This window comes from Bos indicus, chromosome 16 (genome assembly GCF_029378745.1).
Source record: "Bos indicus isolate NIAB-ARS_2022 breed Sahiwal x Tharparkar chromosome 16, NIAB-ARS_B.indTharparkar_mat_pri_1.0, whole genome shotgun sequence".
Classification (NCBI taxonomy): domain Eukaryota; kingdom Metazoa; phylum Chordata; class Mammalia; order Artiodactyla; family Bovidae; genus Bos; species Bos indicus.
Genome location: NC_091775.1, coordinates 67,767,168 through 67,790,479, shown reverse-complemented (window position 1 = coordinate 67,790,479; position 23,312 = coordinate 67,767,168). Strand labels below are relative to the sequence as shown.

Below are 23,312 nucleotides of genomic sequence, written 5' to 3'. Positions count from 1 at the left end.
AGACTTTCGAAGGCCCCACTGGAAATTTTTGGATTTGATGACTTTATTTATAATTATTTGAGCCTACAACCTAATCCTGTTTAAGTGGAAGAAAGAAAGAACTTTTCCAAAATTGTATACCATTTTAGAATCAGCCTAGGGTTTCTGGGTCATCAATCCATATTCCTTTATCACTCTACATTTTAGCTGTCAAATTCATGGTGATGTAAATAAACATGTATGCATACTCTGTGAGCACTGCCTGGATATTTGTCTATTGCTGCTGCTGCTACTGAGTCGCTTCAGTTGTGTCCAACTCTGTGTGACCCTATGGACTGCAGCCCACCAGGCTCCTCTATCCATGGGATGCTCTAGGCAAGGGTACTGGAGTGGGTTGCCATGCCCTTCCTCCAGGGGATCTTCCCAACCCAGGGATCAAACCTGGGTCTCCTGCATTTCAGGCAGATTCTTTACCGCTGAGCCACCCCAGGGAAGCCCATTTATCTACTGAAATATGAATTATTTTAAGAAAAATTACTTTGTTTTCTTTTGTACTAAATTTGCATGTTAAATTTTTTTATTATGTAGGTCAGTCAAATATATAAAATTTTCAGAGTAATTAAAAGCATATTTATGAAATATTTTAAATTAAAGATTGTGTTGGGGATAAGGGGAAGGATTACTGGGTTACAGGTTGTGTGGACATAATCAGGAGCCTAAAGATAAAGAGGCAGACTGCTGCCTTTTAAAAAACATAGTTTTATCTTATGAACAACTGGGAAGTCAAAAGAAGGTTTTAAATAGGGGACTGACTGTCATGTTTGCAAATATCTTAACTAAAATAAGCACAATTTTAATCTATTGATAAGACACTGACAGAGAAAAAATAATAGTTTTCCATTATGAATACGTCCCTCCTATCTCAAAGAGTGCTGACCAAGTTTCTACTCTGTTAACCACATGCATGTAACTATAGAATTGCATCTGGTAAATGCTGATGGCATGTACTCTCAAAATTATCAAATATTCATTTGCCAAGGCAACTTTGGCAAACCACCTGGTTAATAAGTTGGAGATTATTTCTAACCAGGATATTTTTCATATTATCAATTCAGATTATTTTGAAGAGAAATACAAAATACCACTGAGAACTAAATTTCTAATTGCTAGCTTCCTTTTAGATAATTTACTTTGAGCAAATGGGCAACCACTGATGAATACACTGCCCTTGTTTATTTTTTCTTTTCTTTCATTTCCACCAACTGATTTGTTTTCAAGTCTTTTTGTTTCCCTCTGGGCTGTTTCTCATCACCACTGTGTCAACCTATCTGTGTGAGCTTCTCTATTCTTCATTCTAGCACATGTCTCCTCTATCCTGCAGAGGAGCTGTTCTGAAACAGTACTTTCACATGCCTTTTCCTGCCTAGGAAGCTTGGGGGGCTATTTGCTACCTTACCAACTACATTTCTTCACCTGCACATTTCAGGTTCTGTACAATATGACCCATCTATTGAGTAATTCTCATATGTACTAATATGGCCACTTGGCAGACAGTAGATTATAAAATATCTGAGGGAGGAACCCCATTTTGACTTCAGTCTTCACCATAGAGCCTAGCACAAAGCTGAACATGTAAGTGCTTGTAATTAGTTTAATTTGTACTGAAACTTTAAGAGAGGTTAATGTACATTTGACATTGTTAATAAACATGAAAATCACTTATGGGGGGCTTTCTACAAAATACTCTAAAACGCATTTTTTTTAAAAAGTCCATTAATCATTGAATTGTTTTTACTCCTCTTATGCCATTATCCAAATATTCTTAACAATATTTGAAAAAGTACTAAGAGTTTACAAATATCTGAATGCTTAAGAGATTATCAGTAAAAGTTTGAGATGATGGAATATTTGACTTTTTAAAAAATGTTTTGCTCCAGATAGATAGTTTTTAGTCAAAATTGATAGTCAATAGGGTCCCTATGCATGTGATTATGAATTCTTGGCCCCAATTAATATTAACTAACTACTAGTAATATTTTACCTCTCTATACAACAGTTGGTACAAGAGTAAATAAGACATGATTACTTATCTACCTACAGGCCCAGGTTGACTCTATTTGTAATAGGAAACTGAGCTATAAACAAGACATACTGCTTCATAAGTCTTTATGATACAGTAACAACATAAAATTGAATAAAATGCTATTCATTTACGATAAATCCCAGGCATGAGTTCAGTATTATTTTAAAATGAAATTCAACAAACACAAAATGTGTTGGTAAGATTAAGTTACTATTTTGAACATATCAAGGCCTATGTATAAAAAATGTATACTTTCAATGTACATATTTGTATAAAATATATTTCCTTTAACCTACTTGAAATAAAGAGATCTCCTGTTCTTAGTTGGCTGATGGAACTCACTGAAAAAGGTCTTGAGAAGATGGGCATGTTGTCTACTCTTCGCCATTTAATCTTTGGTTCTGGATAACCCTGGACATAGCAAGGTAATGTCACATTTGAGCCAATCTCCACAGATACATCAGTAGGTTCTTGTATAAAAACTGGAGGTGCTGGAAGATATTTAAAATGAAAAAAAAAACAAAAACAGTTATTGGTATCGTATACAGGCACATGAAATAGATATTAATTTATAGCTAATTTAATAAACAGCATGAGTAAACTGCAGCCACAAAATTAAAAGATGCTTGCTCCCTGGAAGAAAAGTGATGACAAATCTAGACAGCATATTGAAAAGCAGAGACATTACTTTGCCAACAAAGGTCCATCTAGTCAAGGCTATGGTTTTTCCAGTAGTCATGTATGGATGTGAGAGTTGGACTATAAAGAAAGCTGAGTGCCGAAGAATTGATGCTTTTGAACTGTGGTGTTGGAGAAGACTCTAGAGAGTCCCTTGGACTACAAGGAGATCCACCCAGTCCATCCTAAAGGAAATCAGTCCTGAATATTCATTGAAAGGACTGATGCGAAGCTGAAACACCAATACTTTGGCTACCTGATGTGAAGAACTGACTCACTGGAAAAGATCCCAATGTGCCGGGAGCCGGTGAGGCATTCCACTCGTGACACAGGTCATGAGGAAGGAGGCTCGGCATACGCAAAGGCGGGATCGAACCTCAGGAGTCCGCCCGGATATTCTCGAGCATCTTCCCCCAAAAAACCAGAGTCTGCCTACTTTATTGCTTTGTGCTCTCACCTCTGACTTTACTGGGGGCTGTCCCCTACCACCATCTCGCTCTCTCTGTCAAAGAGTTAACTTACATCTCCAATTAATAAAGTTCCTGGGCAATTAGGAGTGTTTAAATCCAAACCCCTCAGATGGCTCTCTAACTTGCCTGACAAGTTTACCCGGACTCCTACAGCTATGCATACGATTGTTTACAGTCTCCCAGCCTCGAGAGGCATGGGAAGCTTAAGATATTCAAATAGCTTAGAGCCTCTCAGAGAGTTAGAAACTGTCAGAATAAACTAGTAAAGGATTTCATTGATGAGTCAATGTTTGTTGCCAAGTTTTCACATCTCCTGAATTGTATCCTTGAATGTGTATTAATTAATAGTTGGTATGTAGAAAAAATAAGTAGTGGCCTTGGTGTTAGTAACTTTAGACCCTTAAGGTAATAAATTCTTTCCTTTGTTGTAAACCCATTACACATCCACCCTATAGGAATGCAATTTTATCTTCGGAAGATGGCGCCAAACCTTAAAATAATTACTCTTAGAGAAAATAAGTATTTGTTAATAAGTCCTTGTCAAGAGTCATAAAATGTTAGTAGGCCTTCTGGCCAGAAGATGATGTAAATCACCTAAACCATTTGTATACGATAAATTTGCAGGAAAGAAACCCTGGTTTTTGATAAGAATCAAAGACTGCTGACTTTGCATCCCCTATTATCCTCTATGTGTAACTTAGGGTATATAAGCCCCTGTTAAAAATAAAGCTACGGGCCTTGCTCACCAGCGCTTGGTCTCCCCATGTCATTCTTTTCACATTCTGGCTGAAGTCTCCATCTGGAGTGCGGAACCCACCACGCTTACTAATTATGTCTGGGCTTCTAAGACCCACTCGAGAAGGTGTCTAGGGTGAGGCACCTTCCGCTATTCGAGAGGGCGCCTGAGGCCTACGTAAGTGGTGCAAACTTCTTGTCTTGAAGTTTTATTGGTCTCCCGCGTAAACCAAGCTACTCAGCCTCTTTTCTCCACTGAATTTTCCTACTGAGCTATCCTCACTCTATTATTCTTTATATCTCTAATTAGCATATAAATAGTCGCCTAGGCCGTCTCTCCTTCGAATACCCTGGATCAGCTGGGGCTGGACCCCGGCACCAATGGTGGGAAAGATCGAAGGAGGGAGGAGACAGGGACAACAGAGGAGGAGATGGTTGGATGGCATCATTGACTCAATGGACATGAGTTTGAGCAAGCTCCGGGAGTTAGTGATGGACAGGGAAGCCTGGCGTGCTGCAGTCCATGGGGTCGCAAAGAGTTGGACACAAATGAACGACTAAACTGAACTGAATTTAATAAACAAACAACAGATTGAATTTGAATCAACTTATTGTTCATATACTACTATAAATATCTGTTTTAAATATTCTTGTCTGCTATTAAAAACACATTTTCTTAATAAATGAATAGAGGCATAAGGAAGTCCAACTATTGCCTTAATGTGATAAGATAGAAGCAATGACAATTTAAATCAGGATTTCCTTAACTAAAGAGAATCTTTCATTTCTGGAATTTGCCTTTTAGTTTATGCCACACTCCTCAAAACTTTAAATTTTCTAATAAATAAGTCTGCTTTGTAAAGAAATACTTTAGACAATTTCCAAAACTTACTTCTTTTTGTGGAATTTTTAAATAAATCAATTCATATCAGGGTTTATTCTTTAATAGACCACTATCTAACAAGCAGACAGAATTTAATCTTCAATTATATTATTGGTGTATATCACATTCTTGCTTCTCAATATCTTTTATATTTTTTTTTTTTTTGTATTTTTGAGTTAAAGAAATTGAAGCTTAAAAATCAGTAATTTAAATTTACAGGGTAGCTTTTGATAAATGGAGCCTAGGGAGTGATTAATCTTAGAGTTAAGAAATGATTCAGAAATTATAAAATTACAGATAAGAAATCCACAGTTATCTACATAATTTAGGTAACCACAGAAGCCAGAAGGGAAAATGAGAGGTTAACAGACCTACCTTGGAAAACACAGGAATGCAAGATAGGGAGGATGCTGTCAGCAAGCCTGAATAGATGGCTCTCAGTATATCCCACAGAACTTATGAGTAATGATGTGTGAGGCATCAGGCAAGGAGAAACATATAAGATACTTTTAGGGGTAAGATGAAGCCTGTTCAATATAGAGGAAGTACCCTAAGAAGGTCTCCTTAATAATGTCAAGATTAAACATTGGTTATGAATTGCAACAACTATAGCATATAGAGCCAGAGACTTGGTTAAGTCCTCTTCATTAATTATCTCATTTGATCTTCATAATATCCCTATGAGGCAGATACTGTTATTATCCCAATTTTATAGAAGCTGAAACAGAGATGGTTAATTTGCTAAGTGTCACGTGGAGCTGAACAATGGAACTAGTATTGAAAATCAGACTGATCTGACTCCAGAGTCACAGTTCTTTATCATTTTGTCAGCCAGTCTTTTCTATGGGTTCTTATAAATGCCCAAATTCAAGCTGTTTTCCACCTGGTAAAAGTAGGTGTGGAGATCACTTCTCTCCTTCTAAATGGTAATTCTGGGACTTGGGTGTACACTTGTCTCCCAGGTAGCATTAGTGCTTTATTAGAGGAGGTCCCTTAGCCCAGGTTAACTTTGTAGCCCTATTTTCCATTAGTTCTCTATACAAATCTTATTCTCTGGACAATCAGAATTTACTCCAGGCAAAGACTGACCTTTCTCAAATCAGCACCTGTGCCAAGACTACTCCTTTCAAATGCAATGTATGAAGTTGTTCTCTGGCTATTGAAATACTAAGGGTTCTTGAATGCAGTTCAAAAGGCCCTTCCTCAATCACCTGTCTTACCATCCTAAATGGATATGATTTTTTTCCCTCTCTGAGGTTTCAGAGAACTCACTCTATATCACTCGCATGGCAATGGCTCCATTCAGTCTCTTACTAGACTACACATTTGACTTTCTGCAGAGAATTTATATTTGCAACCATGTTTTTATCTTCTATAGCAACTAACATGGCACTCTGTGCATTATACATGACTGCTAGATATCTGTGAATGACGAAATCAGTATTAAAACAACAATAACCTAGCATGTGTGTGTGCGCGCATTAACTGTACAAGCTGAAAACATTGGTCGAGTACATTTGAACTTGAATTTTGAAAAAACACGGCAATGTCATAAGTCCCGCCATGTGTTTATTGAAACTACATAAAATAAAATTTAACACTACTATTGAGTAATGTGTTTCTAAAAAGAAGTTGTGTATCTATTCAGATTTCTCTTACCTCTATATGGGAATTTGACTAATAAAAAACAATAGGTAAAATAAATGCACTTAAAAATAGTTTAGAAAGCAGCTCACTGTTTGCTTTTCCTAGTTATGTAAGGTCTTACTTCTATCTGGAGTGAGATTAGTCATTTATTCTAGAGCTAGTTGCTTTTCTGAAAAAGAGATGTATAAATGTCACAAAATATGCTAGGTTCAGAGTGAACAGGTGAGTCTAGAGATGGGACCGAAAATAAGCTCCAGAAAAGCAAAAGATATGCAGAAGCCTGGGACTAATCAACTCTTTGGGAGGAAACCAAGATTAGTGACATAACAGAACACAGTCATCAGTGAAAATGGAGACGAATGAGACTTTTCAGACAAGAAAGTCAAGAACAAACCAGATTTTAAAAGGATAAGTGAAGCTCAAGCTGTGCCCCATAAAACTCAATTGAGATGAGAGAAGTCACCTGTGGTGAAGAAGCTTTGGGAACAGGGTGAGGCACGAGACAAGCACAAGGTCAGGGAATAAACGTCCTAGTACCAGAAACAAGGAAAACGAGAGTACCAGGCACTAGATGAGCAGCCAAGACAGCGTCAATGACAAGCGAACCTCAGTATGAAGCAGCTCAAGAGGCCTTTTAAGAACTGCTCCTGAGTGTGGCCAACTCAGACTCCAAGTGAATTATGCTGGGTGGATGGTAAATAGGTTAGCAAAATCAGAGGGAAAGGAAGAAGAATTTAATTTAGTTAAAAACAAACAAAAAATAGAAGGAAATGGAAACCCACTCCAGTATTTTTCCTTGAGAATCCCATGGATGGAGGAGCCTGGCGGGCCCCAGCCCATGGGGTTGCAGAGAGTGGGAACGACTGAGCAACAAACACAGAGGAGCTAGTAGATTAGAGAAGCAGCTTAGGGAAATGACAGCCCACCAGGTGGCTTCCCTGGTGGCTCAGAGGGTAAAGCATCTGCCTGCAATGTGGGTCACTGGGGTTCGATCCCTGGGTCAGGAAGATCCAGGGAGAAGGAAATGGCAACCCACTCCAGTATTCTTGCCTGGAGAATCCCATGGACGGAGGAGCCTGGTGGGCTACAGTCCACGGGGTCGCAAAGAGTCGGACACGACTGAGCGACTTCACTTCATTTCACTTTCAGGTGGTATCAAATCGCAGCTTCACTATTTCTTAGTATATAAACTTGAAAAATTATTTTACCTCCCCCAGTCTAAATTTCCCAACAGAGGGATAATAACATATCCTATCTCATGTTCGTAAAAGAAAGAATCATTATCAGTCATTTCAGTTCAGTTGCTCAGTCGTGTCTGACTCTTTGCGACCCCACGAATTGCAGCACACCAGGCTTCTCTGTCCATCACCAACTCCCAGAGTTCACTCAGACTCACGTCCATCGAGTCAGTGATGCCATCCAGCCATCCTCATCCTCTGTCGTCCCCTTTTCCTCCTGCCCCCAATATATACTGTTTCTGTTTTATGTTTTGGATTTTTGGCCCCGAGGCATGTGGGATCTTAACTCCCAGTCAGGGGTCGAACCCTCACTTTCTGCACTGGAAGTGAAGTCTTAGCCACTGAACTGCCAGGGAAGTCCCTGGCTTCTGCATATAGTCTAATAGATTTATTATGCTGGGTCCTCTGTGATCCCCTAAATATTTATGTGCAAGCACCTTGATCGCACAGGGTTAATGCTCAGTACAGCTTTGGTGTCACTTACAGGTGGATGTGGTTGTATGAACGCATTATTTCGAAAATATAAAACTTACAAACAGATTTACCATCATGATCTAAAATCTATTCTATAGTTATTCTAGTTCCTTCAGTGATAATTAAATCTCTCCCGACTATGGCAACTTTTGCATTACATTAGTCCAACTGATGGAGAAGGCAATGGCACCCCACTCCAGTACTCTTGCCTAGAAAATCCCATGGACGTAGGAACCTGGTAGGCTGCAGTCCATGGGGCCACTGAGGGTCGGACACGACTGAGCGATTTCACTTTCACTTTTCACTTTTCACTTTCATGCACTGGAGAAGGAAATGGCAACCCACTCCAGTGTTCTTGCCTGGAGAATCCCAGGGATGGTGGAGCCTGGTGGGCTGCCGTCCATGGGGTCTCACAGAGTCGGACACGACTGAAGTGACTTAGCAGCAGTCCAACTGAGAATTTTTTTTCTAAAATGGCTGAACACCCTGTTTTGGTTCTACCAAACCACAAAACATGAAACCACAGTCTAAGTCACCCTCTGTGGTGTGGAATCCTGCAAATAGAGTCACTGCCAGGCCAGCTTTTTGTTTGATGTAGCCAATCCTTTTCTCTTCCAAATGACATCCTTTTGAAAAAGGATGAAAAGCACTGGTAACATTCCCTGAGCCCTGACCTGAAATGCCCACAACTTAAAGTCATGATAATGAGAAATAGGAAAATGGAGACTCACAAGAAGATAGAACTCAAAAATAACATGAAACAGACTTTTTATGATTATTTTTTGATCTAGCATTGTTTATGTGAAGTAACAGACCCACAAAAACAATCTGAAAGCCCAACTAGTTACATGATATGGATAAAAGCAAGTTTTTCTTCTTAAGTCATAATCTACTTAAATTTACGCCCAATAGCTCTGGAACTCAAAGGAATAATTTTATGCACTACTAAAAGTAGCACTTAAATTATCTCAAGCCCTCTTTTCAAAAATCAAGTTGAAACACTATCATATTAAAAGCACAATGCTTAATCTTAAATGCTATACCACTATTTTTAATGCTTTTTTTGTATTATTTTTCAAGACTTGGAGAATCAAAACTACCACTCAGGTTGTAAAGTAAATATTCACCTATCTGATACACGTCCCATTAAGCAGCTTTGAGGAAAAGCAGTAACTGCTCACATACTGAATGTATTGGGTTGGCCAAGAAATTTAAATCCGAATGAACTTCTTGGCCAACCCAATGCATGGGCTACAATACCTCATTTCATCTTTACAGCCAACCTATCACGTTGTTGGTTGGTAGGTTGGTTAGTTGCTCAGTCATGTCTGACTCCTTTTGCAACCCCATGGACGATAGCCCAGCAGGCTCCTCTGTTCATGAGATTTCCCAGGCACAAAAACTGGAGTGGGTTACCATTTCCATCTCCAGGGGATCTTCCTGACCCAGGGACTGAACACACGTCTCCTGCTTCTCAGGTGAATTCTTTACCACGGAGTCATGTGAGAAGTCCAACCTGTCAAGTAGGTACTAGTAAAAGGTAGGCAGAAAACCCAGTCATTTTTTACAGCCCATTCTCTTAACCTCTATATAAATTCTGGGTAAAACTTGGCTTTTTTTTTGGGTGGGGGGGAAGGTTGCTTTTAAACCTACTTGTAGTAATCAGAACCATCACAACTGTGACATGCATAGTGTGTGGCAGTTACATCACCTATTTGCTAGGATATGCAACAGTACTTTTAGGTAGCCAGAAAAGGTCTAATCAAACTCTGTGAGCTATTAATACAATGATCAGAATACTAACAGTGAATAGGGAAATAGTTAAGGCATGCCAAAATTATGAATGGTGATGTAATATTAAGTTATTTGGCAACCGCTAACAATGATCAAGGTTACAGTAAGCAAACAATAGAGTTTATGTAAGTAGCTCCATCAGGAAAATTACTGGAATAAAATTAAGGAAGCCATTGTTTTAGAAAAGGTCACTGAGAGTGAAGATTTTGAATATGAGTGAAGAGAAAAAAAATCCAGATCAAGGAACAAGGGATAAATATATAACTATATATAACTTTTTTTCTTACATCCTTTTATTTTAAGGCCATTTCAAATTTCTACCTCTCCGCTCCAAATTAGTAATCATGTTCCTCTGAGGCCCATGTCAACCAGCTACCAACTTCGAGACCTTCAGCTCTCCAGCAATTCCTCCTTTTCATCAAATTTCATGCCCAGACCACAGTTTTCTAAACTCAAAACAGTTTTTTAATTTCACTATAACTATTTGCTAAACCAGTCAATCTTAAGGGAGATCAACCCTGAATATTCACTGGAATGACTGATGCTGAAGTGGATCTCCTGTATTTTGGTCATTGATGAGAACAGATGATTCACTGGAAGAGTCCCTGATGCTGGGAAAGATTGAGGACAGAAGGAAAAGAGGGCTTCAGAGGATGAGATGGCTGGACGGCATCCCCAATGCAATGGACATGAACTTGGGCAAATTTTTGGAAGACAGTGAGGGACAGCCCATCTATTTTTCTTTCAGAAAACTTAGATCATGGCATCTGGTCCCATCATTTCATGGCAAATGGATGGGGAAACAGTGGAAACAGTGGCAGACTTTATTTTTTGGGCTCCAAAATCACTGCAGATAGTAACTGCAGCCATGAAATTAAACGATGTTTACTCTGTGGAAGAAAAGTTACAACCAATGTAGACAGCATATTAAAAAGCAGAAACATTACTTTGCCAACAAAGGTCCATCTAGTCAAGGCTATGGTTTTTCCAGTAGTCATGTATGGATGTGAGAGTTGGACTATAAAGAAAGATGAGCACAGAAGAATTGATGCTTTTGAACTGTGGTGTTGGAGAAGACTCTTGAGAGTCCCTTGGACTGCAAGGAGATCCACCCAGTCCATCCTAAAAGAAATCAGTCCTAAATATTCATTGGAAGGACTGATGCTGAAGCTGAAACTCCAATACTTTGGCCACTTGATGCGAAGAACTGACTCATTTGAAAAGACCCCAATGCTGGGAAAGATTGAAGGCAGGAGAAGGAGACGACAGAGGATGAGATGGTTGGATGGCATCACTGACTCAATGGACATGAGTTTGAGTAAACTCCAGGAGTCGGTGATGGACAGGGAGGCCCGGCGTGCTGCAGTCCGTGGGGTCGCAGAGTCAGACACGACTGGGTGACTGAACAACAACTTGCCTGTGGTCTCGTGACAGATGAATATAACAGATGAAAGGGCTGAGTCCTCTTAGGTCTATCATTTATTAGCAGTATGATGTTGGATAATTTACCTAACCTCTTTGAGCTCATAATAGAGATACTCATCGTGCAGACTTCATAGTTATTATGAAACAAAATAATGTATGTGAGATGCTTCACACAATGGTTGGTACTTGTTAAGTACCAATTAAAGACTTATTGAGGTAAGTCTTTCAGAATCTGTTTGCTGTTAACGACCTTTAGTCCTTTGATCCATATATTACCATCTTATCAACTTTTCCCCATCTTCATTTCTTTCACAACCCTGGAGAGGAGAGGGAAGGAGGTGAGGATTAGTCTACAGACACAGAGGTAGGAGGCAAAGGGACTGACTGCCAAAATGTCTCACTTCTATCTCTGAGGCGGAAGGGAAAGCCACAGCTGAGAGAAAAGGTGGTGGAGATTAGGAAGAGACTTGAAAAAGTTCTCAGCTTTGAACTGTCCGTAGGGAATGGGAGAGAAAGTTACACACAGACACACGGGAGGACTGAGCTCTGAGTCAAGAGCTGAGGAAGGATTTTGTTAATTTATCACAGTCCAAGGTTTAGGTGATCCTTCCCACTGGTGTGTCAGCATCATGGTTATAGGAAAGGATGTGAAGATGATTCCAGATTATAGCCTGTCTGAGGGGGTGTAAATACAAGAGGGCAAGAGACCTGAGGGCACTAATTAGAGATGGACTGAAGACAAAGAGGCAGATTGATGTCTAGGTTATAAAATATTTATTAGGATGTTTCCTAATCTACTCCAAGTCACTCCAGCACAGACAGCTCTAACTTTTATATTGCTTTTTGCTCATCAGAAGAGAAACTTGGCAAGTCCAGAAGCTAAAAAAATTAAGAAGGCACCAAGTAAGCATGTTAGGGTGTTTAGGTTTTCTATAATCTTGGAAGGTTGAGGGTGTCACTCCCTTTTCTCTGGAGATTTTCTACAATCTTGGAGGGGTTGAGGATATCATTCCCTTTTCGCCAAGCTATTTCACTCCTCTAGAGCTAGACTGCAGGGAGATCCAACCAGTCCATTCTGAAGGAGAACAGCCCTGGGATTTCTTTGGAAGGAATGATGCTAAAGCTGAAATTCCAGTACATTGGCCACCTCGTGCGAAGAGTTGACTCATTGGAAAAGACTCTGATGCTGGGAGGGATTGGGGGCAGGAGGAGAAGGGGACGACAGAGGATGAGATGGCTGGATGGCATCACTGACTCAATGGACGAGAGTCTGAGTGAACTCCGGGAGTTGGTGATGGACAGGGAGGCCTGGCGTGCTGTGATTCATGGGGTCGCAAAGAGTCGGACACGACTGAGCGACTCAACTGAACTGAGAGCTAGATGACTCTAAAAGAATGTTGGGTTAACAAAAAAATATACATGCAGGGAAGAGGGAAAAGCAAAACTAGAAAATGTTGAGAAGTCAAACTCTGTACTTTGTATATTTCTTAAAAACAAGAATTCTGTATCTGATCACCCCCTTCATTTGGGCCTTATATTAGGTTGGCCAAAAAGTTCATTTGAGTTTTTCTGAATACTGGTAGATGGGTTGGCCAACCCAGTATTTCTAAAAGCATTTCTTGTATCTTACACTCTGCTGATAGATTTAGAGACCTTCCACCCCGAGATTCCAATCTTATTTCCAAAGCACTTCTCTCAGTAACCACAGGGTTTAGTCATGGTTCAAACACATCTTGCTGTGCCCCAGACAGATTCTACAGTGATCTTTGTGACCATATTCAGCTTTGTTGATTCTACCCAAAGGGCATAATCACCAAGAATGCAGAGTGTTCACCAGAAAGCCCAAGGGCATGGGGATCATAAAAGATCCCAAGAGGGAAAACATCTAGTTTATACAAAACAAAATACTAAGCTTAGAGGGACATGATTTTCATTTAAAGAACTAAGATGGTAGAACTAAAATGTTCTGTGTTACTTTATTCAAAATAAAAAATGCACTTTCTTTATAGTTCTTAACCTTTAAAAAAAAAAGTTTTGGCTTGAAAATCATCATGCATAAATCATATTTTATAAATTTAAGTGATGCAACCATATGACTTATCTGTTAAAATTAAGCTGCTGGGTTCTTTCTCGTATGAAACAAGCTCTGCTTTATTTCATGTGTTAACCATAACTGTGTAATTTTATTTTTCAAGAAGCATGAGATGGAGAGACGAAGAAGGGAGGACCAAACTCCTTGAGGAATCCGACTGAAGTTGTCATGCACATGCTGTGTCATTCCCATTGTGACTGATGTTTATTTGTAGTTCATGCTTTGTTCTTATACACAAAGGAGTCACTGCTAGTGAATTTAAAAAAAAAAAAAAAAGGAAGAGGACAATCTGCTACCTTTTCTGTCATCAACATTTCCAAATCATGATCGAAAGCCAAAGTCTTATTTTCGGCCTTCAGATGTTAATACTTAGGAATTTGCTGTCCAAATGGATGACTCCTGATTGGAAAATGTTTGGCAAACAGATGAGAGACACTGAAGCTTATAGTCTCTGAAATCAAACAACCTGGGTTCAAACAACCAGGCCATCCCTCCATAGCTCTTGAGCTGGTCAATTTGCTTAGACTTTTTTAAGTTTCCATTTCCTTACCTTTGTAGTGGGGAAAATTATAGTATATTCCTCTTAAGATTGTTAGAAGGGTTTAATGATATAATGCATACACACACACACACATATATATATTCACTGTTCTTAGCATGCTGCTGCTGCTGCTAAGTCACTTCAATCATGTCCAACTCTGTGTGACCCCACAGACGGCAGCCCACCAGGCTCCCCCGTCCCTGGAATTCTCCAGGCAAGAACACTGGAGTGGGTTGCCATTTCCTTCTCCAATGCATGAAAGTGAAAAGTGAAAGGGAAGTCGCTCAGCCGTGTCCAGCTCCTAGCGACCCCATGGACTGCAGCCCACCAGGCTCCTCTGCCCATGGGATTCTCCAGGCAGAAGTACTGGAGTGGGGTGTTCTTAGCATAGTGCATGGTAAACAGAAAAAAAACTTAGTAGGGTTTAATGATATAATGCATACATATATATATATACATAGACACACACACATATATATACACACTGTTCTTAGTACAGTGCTTGGTAAATAGGGAAAAAAAACTTGGTAAATGTTAACTACATTACATTAATAGTATGAAATGCTAACTCTAATTTTGCCATTCTGACAAATATTTCCACTAACTGTTTCAAAGCTGTGAGCATGACAAAATTCCAGGTCAATTTCAAAACAAACTTGTCTATCAGAGCCAGGATGCTTACTTACAGCCAACATCCAGAGTTATCCTGCCAGTTGCTCTTCCAGCATCATTGACAGCAACACACGTATAATCACCAGCATCCAAATCTTGAGTTTCTTGAATCTTCAAAAGTCCCAAGAGAGGGTCAATAATGAGGAATGTTGAGGGCTTCAGCTCAAGATCCCCTAAGTAAGAATGACGGGGAGAATGATACACAGTTAAGGGTTTCAATAGTTTGCTATTGATCTGACGGCAAAACTTCTGAAAAAAACTGATGGTAAAGTTTTTAAATCCAAGTGTCTGGCACAACATAGACACTTAAACAATGCTTATGCAATGAATGAAGGAAATGTTTCTTGGTAATGAGCTGATTTAGGACTATATAATTCCACAGGCAAACCTATAACCAAAAAATCAGGCTCTAAATGAATTATGTGCATATATTTCCTACTGTATGTGTGCCTAAATGAGAACAAACTCTTTGAAGCTATGTTGGGAGATTAAGAAAGAGTGGAAGCTATCACTGCAGCTGTGAAAATAGAAAAGGAAGATGAAGATGGAAACAAAATTTCTACCATCTTTGTAACAGGATGAATTTCAATTACCCAGGAAATACTTTGGAGACTATGGGTGTTCTTAGTTTGGTTAAATGCCCAGGTTTCTGGTTTGCTTAATGTTCTCAGTCAGATTTTGTCCTGTGAGAGGTTTAAGCTGCTTGAGGGGATTCTAAGAATGGCTAAGGAACCACAGCTGGCTAGAGAGCATAGGAAGGAGCTTGTTGAAAGAAGAAGAATGGATGGAGAACTCCTGGAGAGGACTGTTATTATATTAATCTCCCAGGATACCTCTACTAAATCTGTATTATACATCAAAGTTTTTTAAGTCAGAGTTACAGGGTTTGGGGAAGAAGCAGGTAGGGAATAAATGAGTGGAGGATGCAACCAGATAATGAGTTTGACCTCAGTGTGAGGGTAGAATAACCCAAGAAAGATGACTTATGTCTGGGTTGCCTATCCCTGCAACACCTCAGATCCTCTGAGAACCATTTCTATTTGAAGGCAGGCAATGCCTCAACAAATCTGTAAGCTGAGTCAGCCTATCCTTAGGCTTCCTTTCCTCCAGGGTTTCTCCTTACCTAAGAATGAAATTAACCAGGATGACAAGTATCATAAAAAAAATACCTAGTACTGGAGACCCGGGTTTGATCCCTGGGTCGGCAAGATCTTCAGGAGAAGGGAACAGCAACCCACCCCAGTATTCTTGCCTGGAGAATTTCAGGGACAGAGGAGCCTGACAGGCTACAATCCATGGGATTGCAAAGAGCTGGGCACAAGTAAGCGACAAACACTTACTGATATTTACATGACAGCTTAGTGTTCCTACCTCTTTTGCTTCTTTTTTGTAAAGGGTGATGTAAAACTTTTTGTGGGGATCCTAAAAAATTTCCAGGAGGTTTAAAGGCCATTGCTCTTAGGGTTTCACAGCATGCCAGATGTCAAGTCTAAAGAAGTATTCTCCAAAATGCCATTTACTGGCTTAGCCATGTGTCTTGGGACTGAAGACTGCAGAAGTAACTCCCTTAGCTTTTTAAACTAATTTTTATTGGAGTACAACTGATTTACAATGTTGTGTTAGTTTCTGCTGTACAGCAAAGTGAATCAGTTACACATACACACACAGCCACTCTTTTTCAAATTCCTTTCCCATAAAGGTCATCACAGAGTATTGAAGAAGGCTCCCTGTGCTATACAGAAGGTTATTAGTTACCTATTTTACTAATATATACACATATTAATAATAGTACATATATGTCAATCCTAATCTCCCAATTGATGCCATCCCTCTGTTTCCCCCTTGGTAACCATAAGCTTATATTCTACATCTGTGTCCCTTAGCTTTTAACAGGCTAAAACCCTAGAGCTAGTAATTCTCTAGAACACTATACAAAGCAACAACCAACAGACTTAGGGTGACAAACAAATTCTCATTTTGTTTTTATAATTTGAGGAGGAGATGAGGTCAAAGAAGCCATAAATATCAAAACAAAAAAATTACATTAGCAACTGTGAGTGCCAAAAATAAAGTATTTTTCAGCATTCCAACATTTAAAACCTCAATCATCCTTTTAAGCTGGCTACTGCATACCATGCGAGAATGAGAGAAGCAGCTAAAGCCTTGTCTATGTGTGTCTGGGAAATTTTCATAAGTAAAAGCAGATGATGTTGACATAAACCTTCCTCCCACTAGGGGAGGATGCAATGTGACCAAGCTGTTCATCAAGCATTAAAATGTTTGGACTAAAACGCATTTAGAGTTTTGCATTTTACTTCTCCCTTAGTTTTTTCTGTATATGTCAGAGGACATAACAGGATGAAATAAGACCTTTTTGCTAGCACTTTTTTCTAAATAAAAGTATTTTAAAAACAGCAGTAATGAAACAAACTATAAATTGGAAAACACTGGTTATATCAAGTTTACATACTGATCATATTTTGATAATCTCTCTTGATTTCTACTGAACAATTAGCAATCAAAGTATTGCTATAAAGCCATAAAGAAATACAGAACTTTGAGATGAAGATGATTGGGGGAGTAAATCTTTAATTTTAATATTAGATAAGACTAGAAGAATATTTACATACATTATAGTATATAAATTTTGCTGACATTCTAGGATTTAAAACAATCATTATCCACTAAGGAGGATACTTTCTGCTTTAGTTTAAATTAGATTTTGGCATCTATGGACATAAAGACTAATAGATAATTTATCCATGACATAAGATCCTTTAAACTGTTGAAAGTTCTTTATTGGTTCTCAAAAATGTTTGTCTCAAGACTCTTTTTTACACTCTAAAAAATTATCAGGGACTTTAAAGAGTTTTTGTTTATGTAGATTATATTTATCTGTACTAAGGACATGGCAACCAACTCCAGTATTCTTGCCTGGAGAATCTCAGGGACAGAGGAGCCTGGTGGGCTGCGGTCTATGGGGTCACACAGAGTTGGACACGACTGAAGCGACTTAGCAGCAGCAGCATTTTAGAAAAGAAACTGAAAAGTTTAAAAGCATATGCACTTATTTTCTAGTAACTCATGACATTTTAACATAAATCTATCCTATAAAAAATAATATTTCTCTGAACTAGAGAAATTTTGTGAGAAAAGTTGCATTGTTTCACATTTTTGCAAATCTCTAGACTGTCTAGCTTAAAAGAAGACTGTTGAGTGTTCTTTTTTGCTTCTGCATTCACTCTACTGGATATCACATGTTACACAGCTCCTAAAGCTTCACGAATCACTCATAAGACAATGAGTGTGAAAGAGTCAAATAACAATTTGGTATCATCAGGAAAATAATTTTGATCTCATGGACCTGGAAAGAGTTGGTGGGAACCTCCAGGGATTCCCAACTATAATAACCACCAATCTAAAGAAACCCAATTTCTTTACCATTTTGCCACAAATACTCTTCATACAATATTTTAATAGTGTCCTTGATTCTTTCTTTGAACCCATCTTATGTTGCTCGTTTCTAATATCTAAAATTTTGGTGGGCATTTGTATGTGTGAGATTCCTTTTCTCGAATGGTCTGAATGAAATACCACTTATTAAAGAATGGTGGCTGCCAAAGGCTGCAGGGCAGGGGAAATGGGAAGTCATTGTTCAACAGGCTTAAAGTTTCAGTCCCACAAGATGAATGAGTTCTAGAGATCCGCTGTACAACAGTGCATAGAGTTAACAATGCTGTAACGTCTGTTTAAAAAACAAACTGTTACTTTATTCAATCAGAACTGCCTGGGGGGGAAAAAAGGCATGATCAAAAGGTTATTCTTATGGTTAGGGAAAGAACTAATCTATTACCTGTAGTTTCCCAAATGAGGGATTTTCCTAATTTTGCTGGTGTCTCATTCCAGCAGAGATGGACAAGAAAGGTCCAGCTGTCCCCCACCCCTTTCTTTTTTCAAGCCAGTTTGCAAATAAACTGGTTTGTCTTCTGGCTTTTCTCTTTATGATCCAGACTCTGCCTAAGGGATAAATTGCCTGCCTGTGACTGGGAGAGCCAGTGATCCTGGGGCTCAGGGCAGCTGTGTGTGTTGCTGCTCAACAAAATGCAGGTCCTGCATAATCATCTGTCAGTGTTTAATGCCCACATGCTAGCTCTGCTGGTGCATAATTTGAACAGAGAAATGAGATAGGATTTACTTGGCCCATTGAACTCCAATGTCTCTAGTCGAGAAGAGAAACAAATGCATAGTTAATTCTAGAATCTTCCATGTGGTGGCTGGCTGGTTCCCTAACTCCTCATTTAGATCCCAAGGTATCTGTGGGGCCAAAACTGACATACAAAGTTATTCAGGAGAGTAGCCCCAATCTGAGAGCATAAAAGACTCTTTCTGTGACTCAGCTCTACACAGGCAGAGAAATCACCAGGTTCTATTAGTTTTTAAAACATTTTTATTTTTAATATAAACTCCTGATGACAATTAAAAAAGAGAACTACCTCTATAACACATTTTTTCTGGATTTCTTTAAGATGAGAGTTTGAAACTATTATCTATTTCATTTGAAAGTTAAAGATTTAAGCATTTCAAATTAGGGAAATTCATTTTTGTTGACTGAAATAGAACTGAAACCTAATTAAGAAGCAAATCCACAAATGCTTTCTTATCAGAGAAAACACAAAGACTTAAAAATCATTTAACAAGGAAAACTATGAAAAATGACATTATCTCCTTGTTTCCCTCCCTGTTTCTGATTTATGTTATTGAAAGTATTTGCTTTCTGCATAAAGCTTCATGTTCTTTTTCACCTCATGTTCCCCAAGAGTTTGAACCCGAGGTGAATTCACAATTTTGTGATTATGACATCAACCTGTTGCTATGGGAATGTCTGTGATTTAACAAACAGAATCATAACAATAGTGCTTTGTACTATTTAGCATTTTTCATCTGAAGATTAAAGAGTATTTTGCAAACAGCATCTCAATAATCCTAGCAACCTCCCCTCTCAGGGTGTTTGTGGGGATTTTTCTTTCTCATAGACTGGAAAAACTGAGAGAAACAGGAGCGGGACACTCTGCAGAGATAGCCACTGTCAGCATCTGAGCCTGGACCAGGGCCCAAGGGCATTTTCACCAGGGACAAGCAGCACATTATTATTATTTTATTACAGAATCACAGAGGCAGAACCTTTATGTCACAAACAGGGGCAGATCATTTCTATACTTGACATAAACATCCAGCACGCATGATAAAGCCGACCACAAAATACATTTGTCTTTAAATCACAAATGGTATTCAATTGTAAGCTTTAACACGAGTCTTTATTTGAGCACTTTATAGAAAAGTAATCTGCAGAATCTAGGAAACTTCCTAATTGTGAGAGCCTAAGCAAAGTGAACTGAAATCAGAGAAGCTATTTTAAACATGAACTGAGTATTCCTGGACAATTTTCTACAGGAAACAATCCTAAACTAACAAAGAGAATGTTCAGCTGGATTAGCAGAGGAGAAGTTTTCCTGCTTTGATTTTCACGGTTCTATAATCCACACCAGATGTCAAATGCTGAAATTCAGAGTGCAGCATGTTGAACTGCCGTCTCTAGTGAGACCATAAACACATTTTATGGGGCTGCTAAGTCACACACCAAAACAAATTTTTAACAAATTATTTTTATCCAAAAGAGAGAGCAATACTAAGTGAATCAGACATGAACATACTTAAGAAATGTACCTTTGAACCATTTAACTTGAGGTGGAGGAACACCAGAGGTTTTACATTCCATAACTGTTGTATCTCCCAGGGCAACCAAGAGCTCACTCTGAACTACAATCAACTTCGGGGCTTCTGAAAACAACAAACATGCAAACAGTTAAAGCCTAGCACAATGCCACGTGCACCTTGTTTATGTTTACTAAATGAAGCCATTAAAAAAAACAATCATTATTTATGTGCCTGTGGCCATCTCAGTATTTATAATAAATAGAAATAAACTCTTCTAATGTATATGCACAATGATGTGTGATAAAAGATCATCTATAAAAACCAAAAGAATATCAGGCAAAAATAATTCTGCTAAAACAGAGTCCAAAAATTTAGGATATTAATTGATGCACATTTTCTCTGAGATACACATTTTGAAATGTGCACAACTGATGCATATTTCAATTAATTGATGTGCATTTTCTATGTGACTTTAAGGATATTCATGTCTTATCTACAGAGACAGTTGTTCTTTAAGGTTAAACTTTTTTTGGAGTTCCTCTCTGTAGCTCAGATGGTAAAGAATCTGCCCACAATGGGGGAAACCTAGGTTTAATCCTTGGGTTGGGAAGGTCCCCTGGAAAAGGAAATGGCAACCCACTCCAGTATTCTTGCCTAGAGAATTCCATGGACAGAAGAGCTTGGGGAGCTATAGTCTATGGGATCAAAGAGAGTAGGACATGACTAAGTGACTAATGCTTACTTAAGGCTAAACTTCGCACCTATAAAAAGCAGTCTCCCACTTTTGACTCTGTTTTCCCCTTTGATGTTAAATGCAGACATCCTCTAAGTTTCTTTCCTTAGCTGTCTTTAATTCACCCCTTTGCCTAATGCTTCCATTTACGCACCCATTTTTTTAAATGAATTGAACATTTTAGGTCTTTCCAACTTCAACTGAGGTAGTTTTAAACAAAGCCAAGAGTTAACTTCTCAAAGATCATGTTACTACCTGGCTAGAAAACTTCAGTGATTGCATTTCATAATTTCCTAGTCTGGCTTTCGAAACTCATATTGGTTCATGGCTTATTCTTGAATTTCACCCCCTTTACACTTTCTGACTTGCCACAGGTATGAAGCCACACTTGTTTCAAAACATGCCCTATTTTCTCCATCTTCCTACTTTTGCTAAAGTTGTTTCCTCTGCCTGACACCCTTTGTCACAAGTCTTTAAATCCCACTCAGTCTTCTAGACTGAGCTTAAATCCTGTCTCCTTTGAGAAATGCTTGCAAATTCCCCGTCTGGAATTATTACTCTTCCCTCTGCCAGCCTCCCACGTTAGTGCTTATGTGTCTTCCTTATCATATTTCTTTATGTATATCTACTTTCATTATTCACACTCTTGAAAAATAAGGGCCTCATAATGTACTTTTTTAAAAAAATTTTACACTCCATAATCTCTAGCATAGCATTTTACATACTTTGAGTGATTAATAAGTTAAATAAATGGGTGGAATATTTTGGTTTCTTTGTGAATGAACCAAAATTCATTTCTGCAATGCAAATCCTATTCCCAACTGTCTGGTCTCTCTCCACATGGGTGTTCTGTGATTGATTTTCATTGTCATCTCTAAATCTAAGCCCATTTTCCCTTCAAAAACTTATTCACCACCTGCCTTTCTAATTTCTACAAATGAAACCACTCTTCCCAGGCTTTTAGGTGAGTATTTAACTTTTGTTACCTCCCTCATCTATACATACCCTCTATAATTCTCAGTCTTTATTATGACTCTTTTATACTCCTTCCTCTCCACATACCATACTATGAACTATGGTAAATAAAAATGAGAGAAAGAGTGAATTTCTAGTCACTAATTATTTACAATTTACAAACTGAGATTGAGTATGTAATGCCCATGTCCTTTCTCTGTCTAAGAAACATCAAATTAAAAGAAATATTCTATTATATATTATTAGAATATATGATTATGTATTATAATAGATTAGATTACATTTACATGTTAGAATGTATATATTCTAATATATTATGTGATATTATAGAATAGTTGTCATGATATTATTTATTATTATAAGAAAAATAAAATATTTATCTTCAATAAATATTTGAGTTTGGAGAGGAAAAACTGAAGATGAAAAGCAAAAATAATATCTAGATAGAGACAGGAATGTTATAAATATTTAATTATAATATAAATGTTATAAACAATTTCATATATATGCATTTACGTATGAATATATAAATTCAAACATATATGGACGTAAGTGGAAAATGTAAAACAAAAGTTGAGGTAAACTAGGAAAAATATAGAATCTGTTGATTTGTAAGTAAAATATTACAAAGTATAGATCAACCATGGAAGGACAGAACTCGATGGGCAATCAGAAACTCTTCCATAATCTGGAATCTTCCTTGATTTCTGTTGACTAATGAAGCTATTCATTTCCTGAACTTTTAACTTAAATTAGTTAAAATATTTGCTTTAATCAGTGTGTGAGACAAAAAAAAAATTATACAACTGGATATGACTCATTCCAATATTAATTTGCATTTTTACATTACTTGATATGATATTCATCCTATTTGAACTGGCTTTTAAACTGATTATACTTGCCAATGTATCTGAGGGTAGAAGTCTGTTTATCCATTCCAGCTGAATTACTTGCCAGGCAACCATAGATCCCTGCATCTTTGGGAACTGCATTTTTGATAAATAAGTTACCTTCTGAGGTCATCCTATACCTATAGACAAAAAGAAAATAAAATTGAAAATAGTAATAGGATCAAGGAACTATAGCAACTTCCTTCAAATATCTTCAAATACTTTAGAGTTATGCCTTTGGTGCTGATTGCAAAAACAATTAATAGCATCACTATATAAGAAGAAACA

At 38.1% G+C, this 23,312-nt stretch overlaps 1 protein-coding gene across 4 annotated transcripts in view; it reads right to left on the bottom strand.

Annotated features, from left to right (window-relative positions):
- Positions 1-23,312, bottom strand: part of HMCN1 (hemicentin 1) — a 538,929-nt gene that overhangs the window by 262,711 nt on the left and 252,906 nt on the right. For all 4 annotated transcript variants that reach the window (XM_019976773.2, XM_070768574.1, XM_070768576.1 and 1 more), the window contains 4 exons: positions 23,037-23,164; positions 20,436-20,549; positions 14,726-14,884; positions 2,359-2,553 (listed from right to left, as the gene is read on the bottom strand). In XM_019976773.2, coding sequence (XP_019832332.2) covers positions 2,359-2,553; positions 14,726-14,884; positions 20,436-20,549; positions 23,037-23,164 — 596 coding nt within the window. The remainder of the gene's footprint in view (positions 1-2,358; positions 2,554-14,725; positions 14,885-20,435; positions 20,550-23,036; positions 23,165-23,312) is intronic.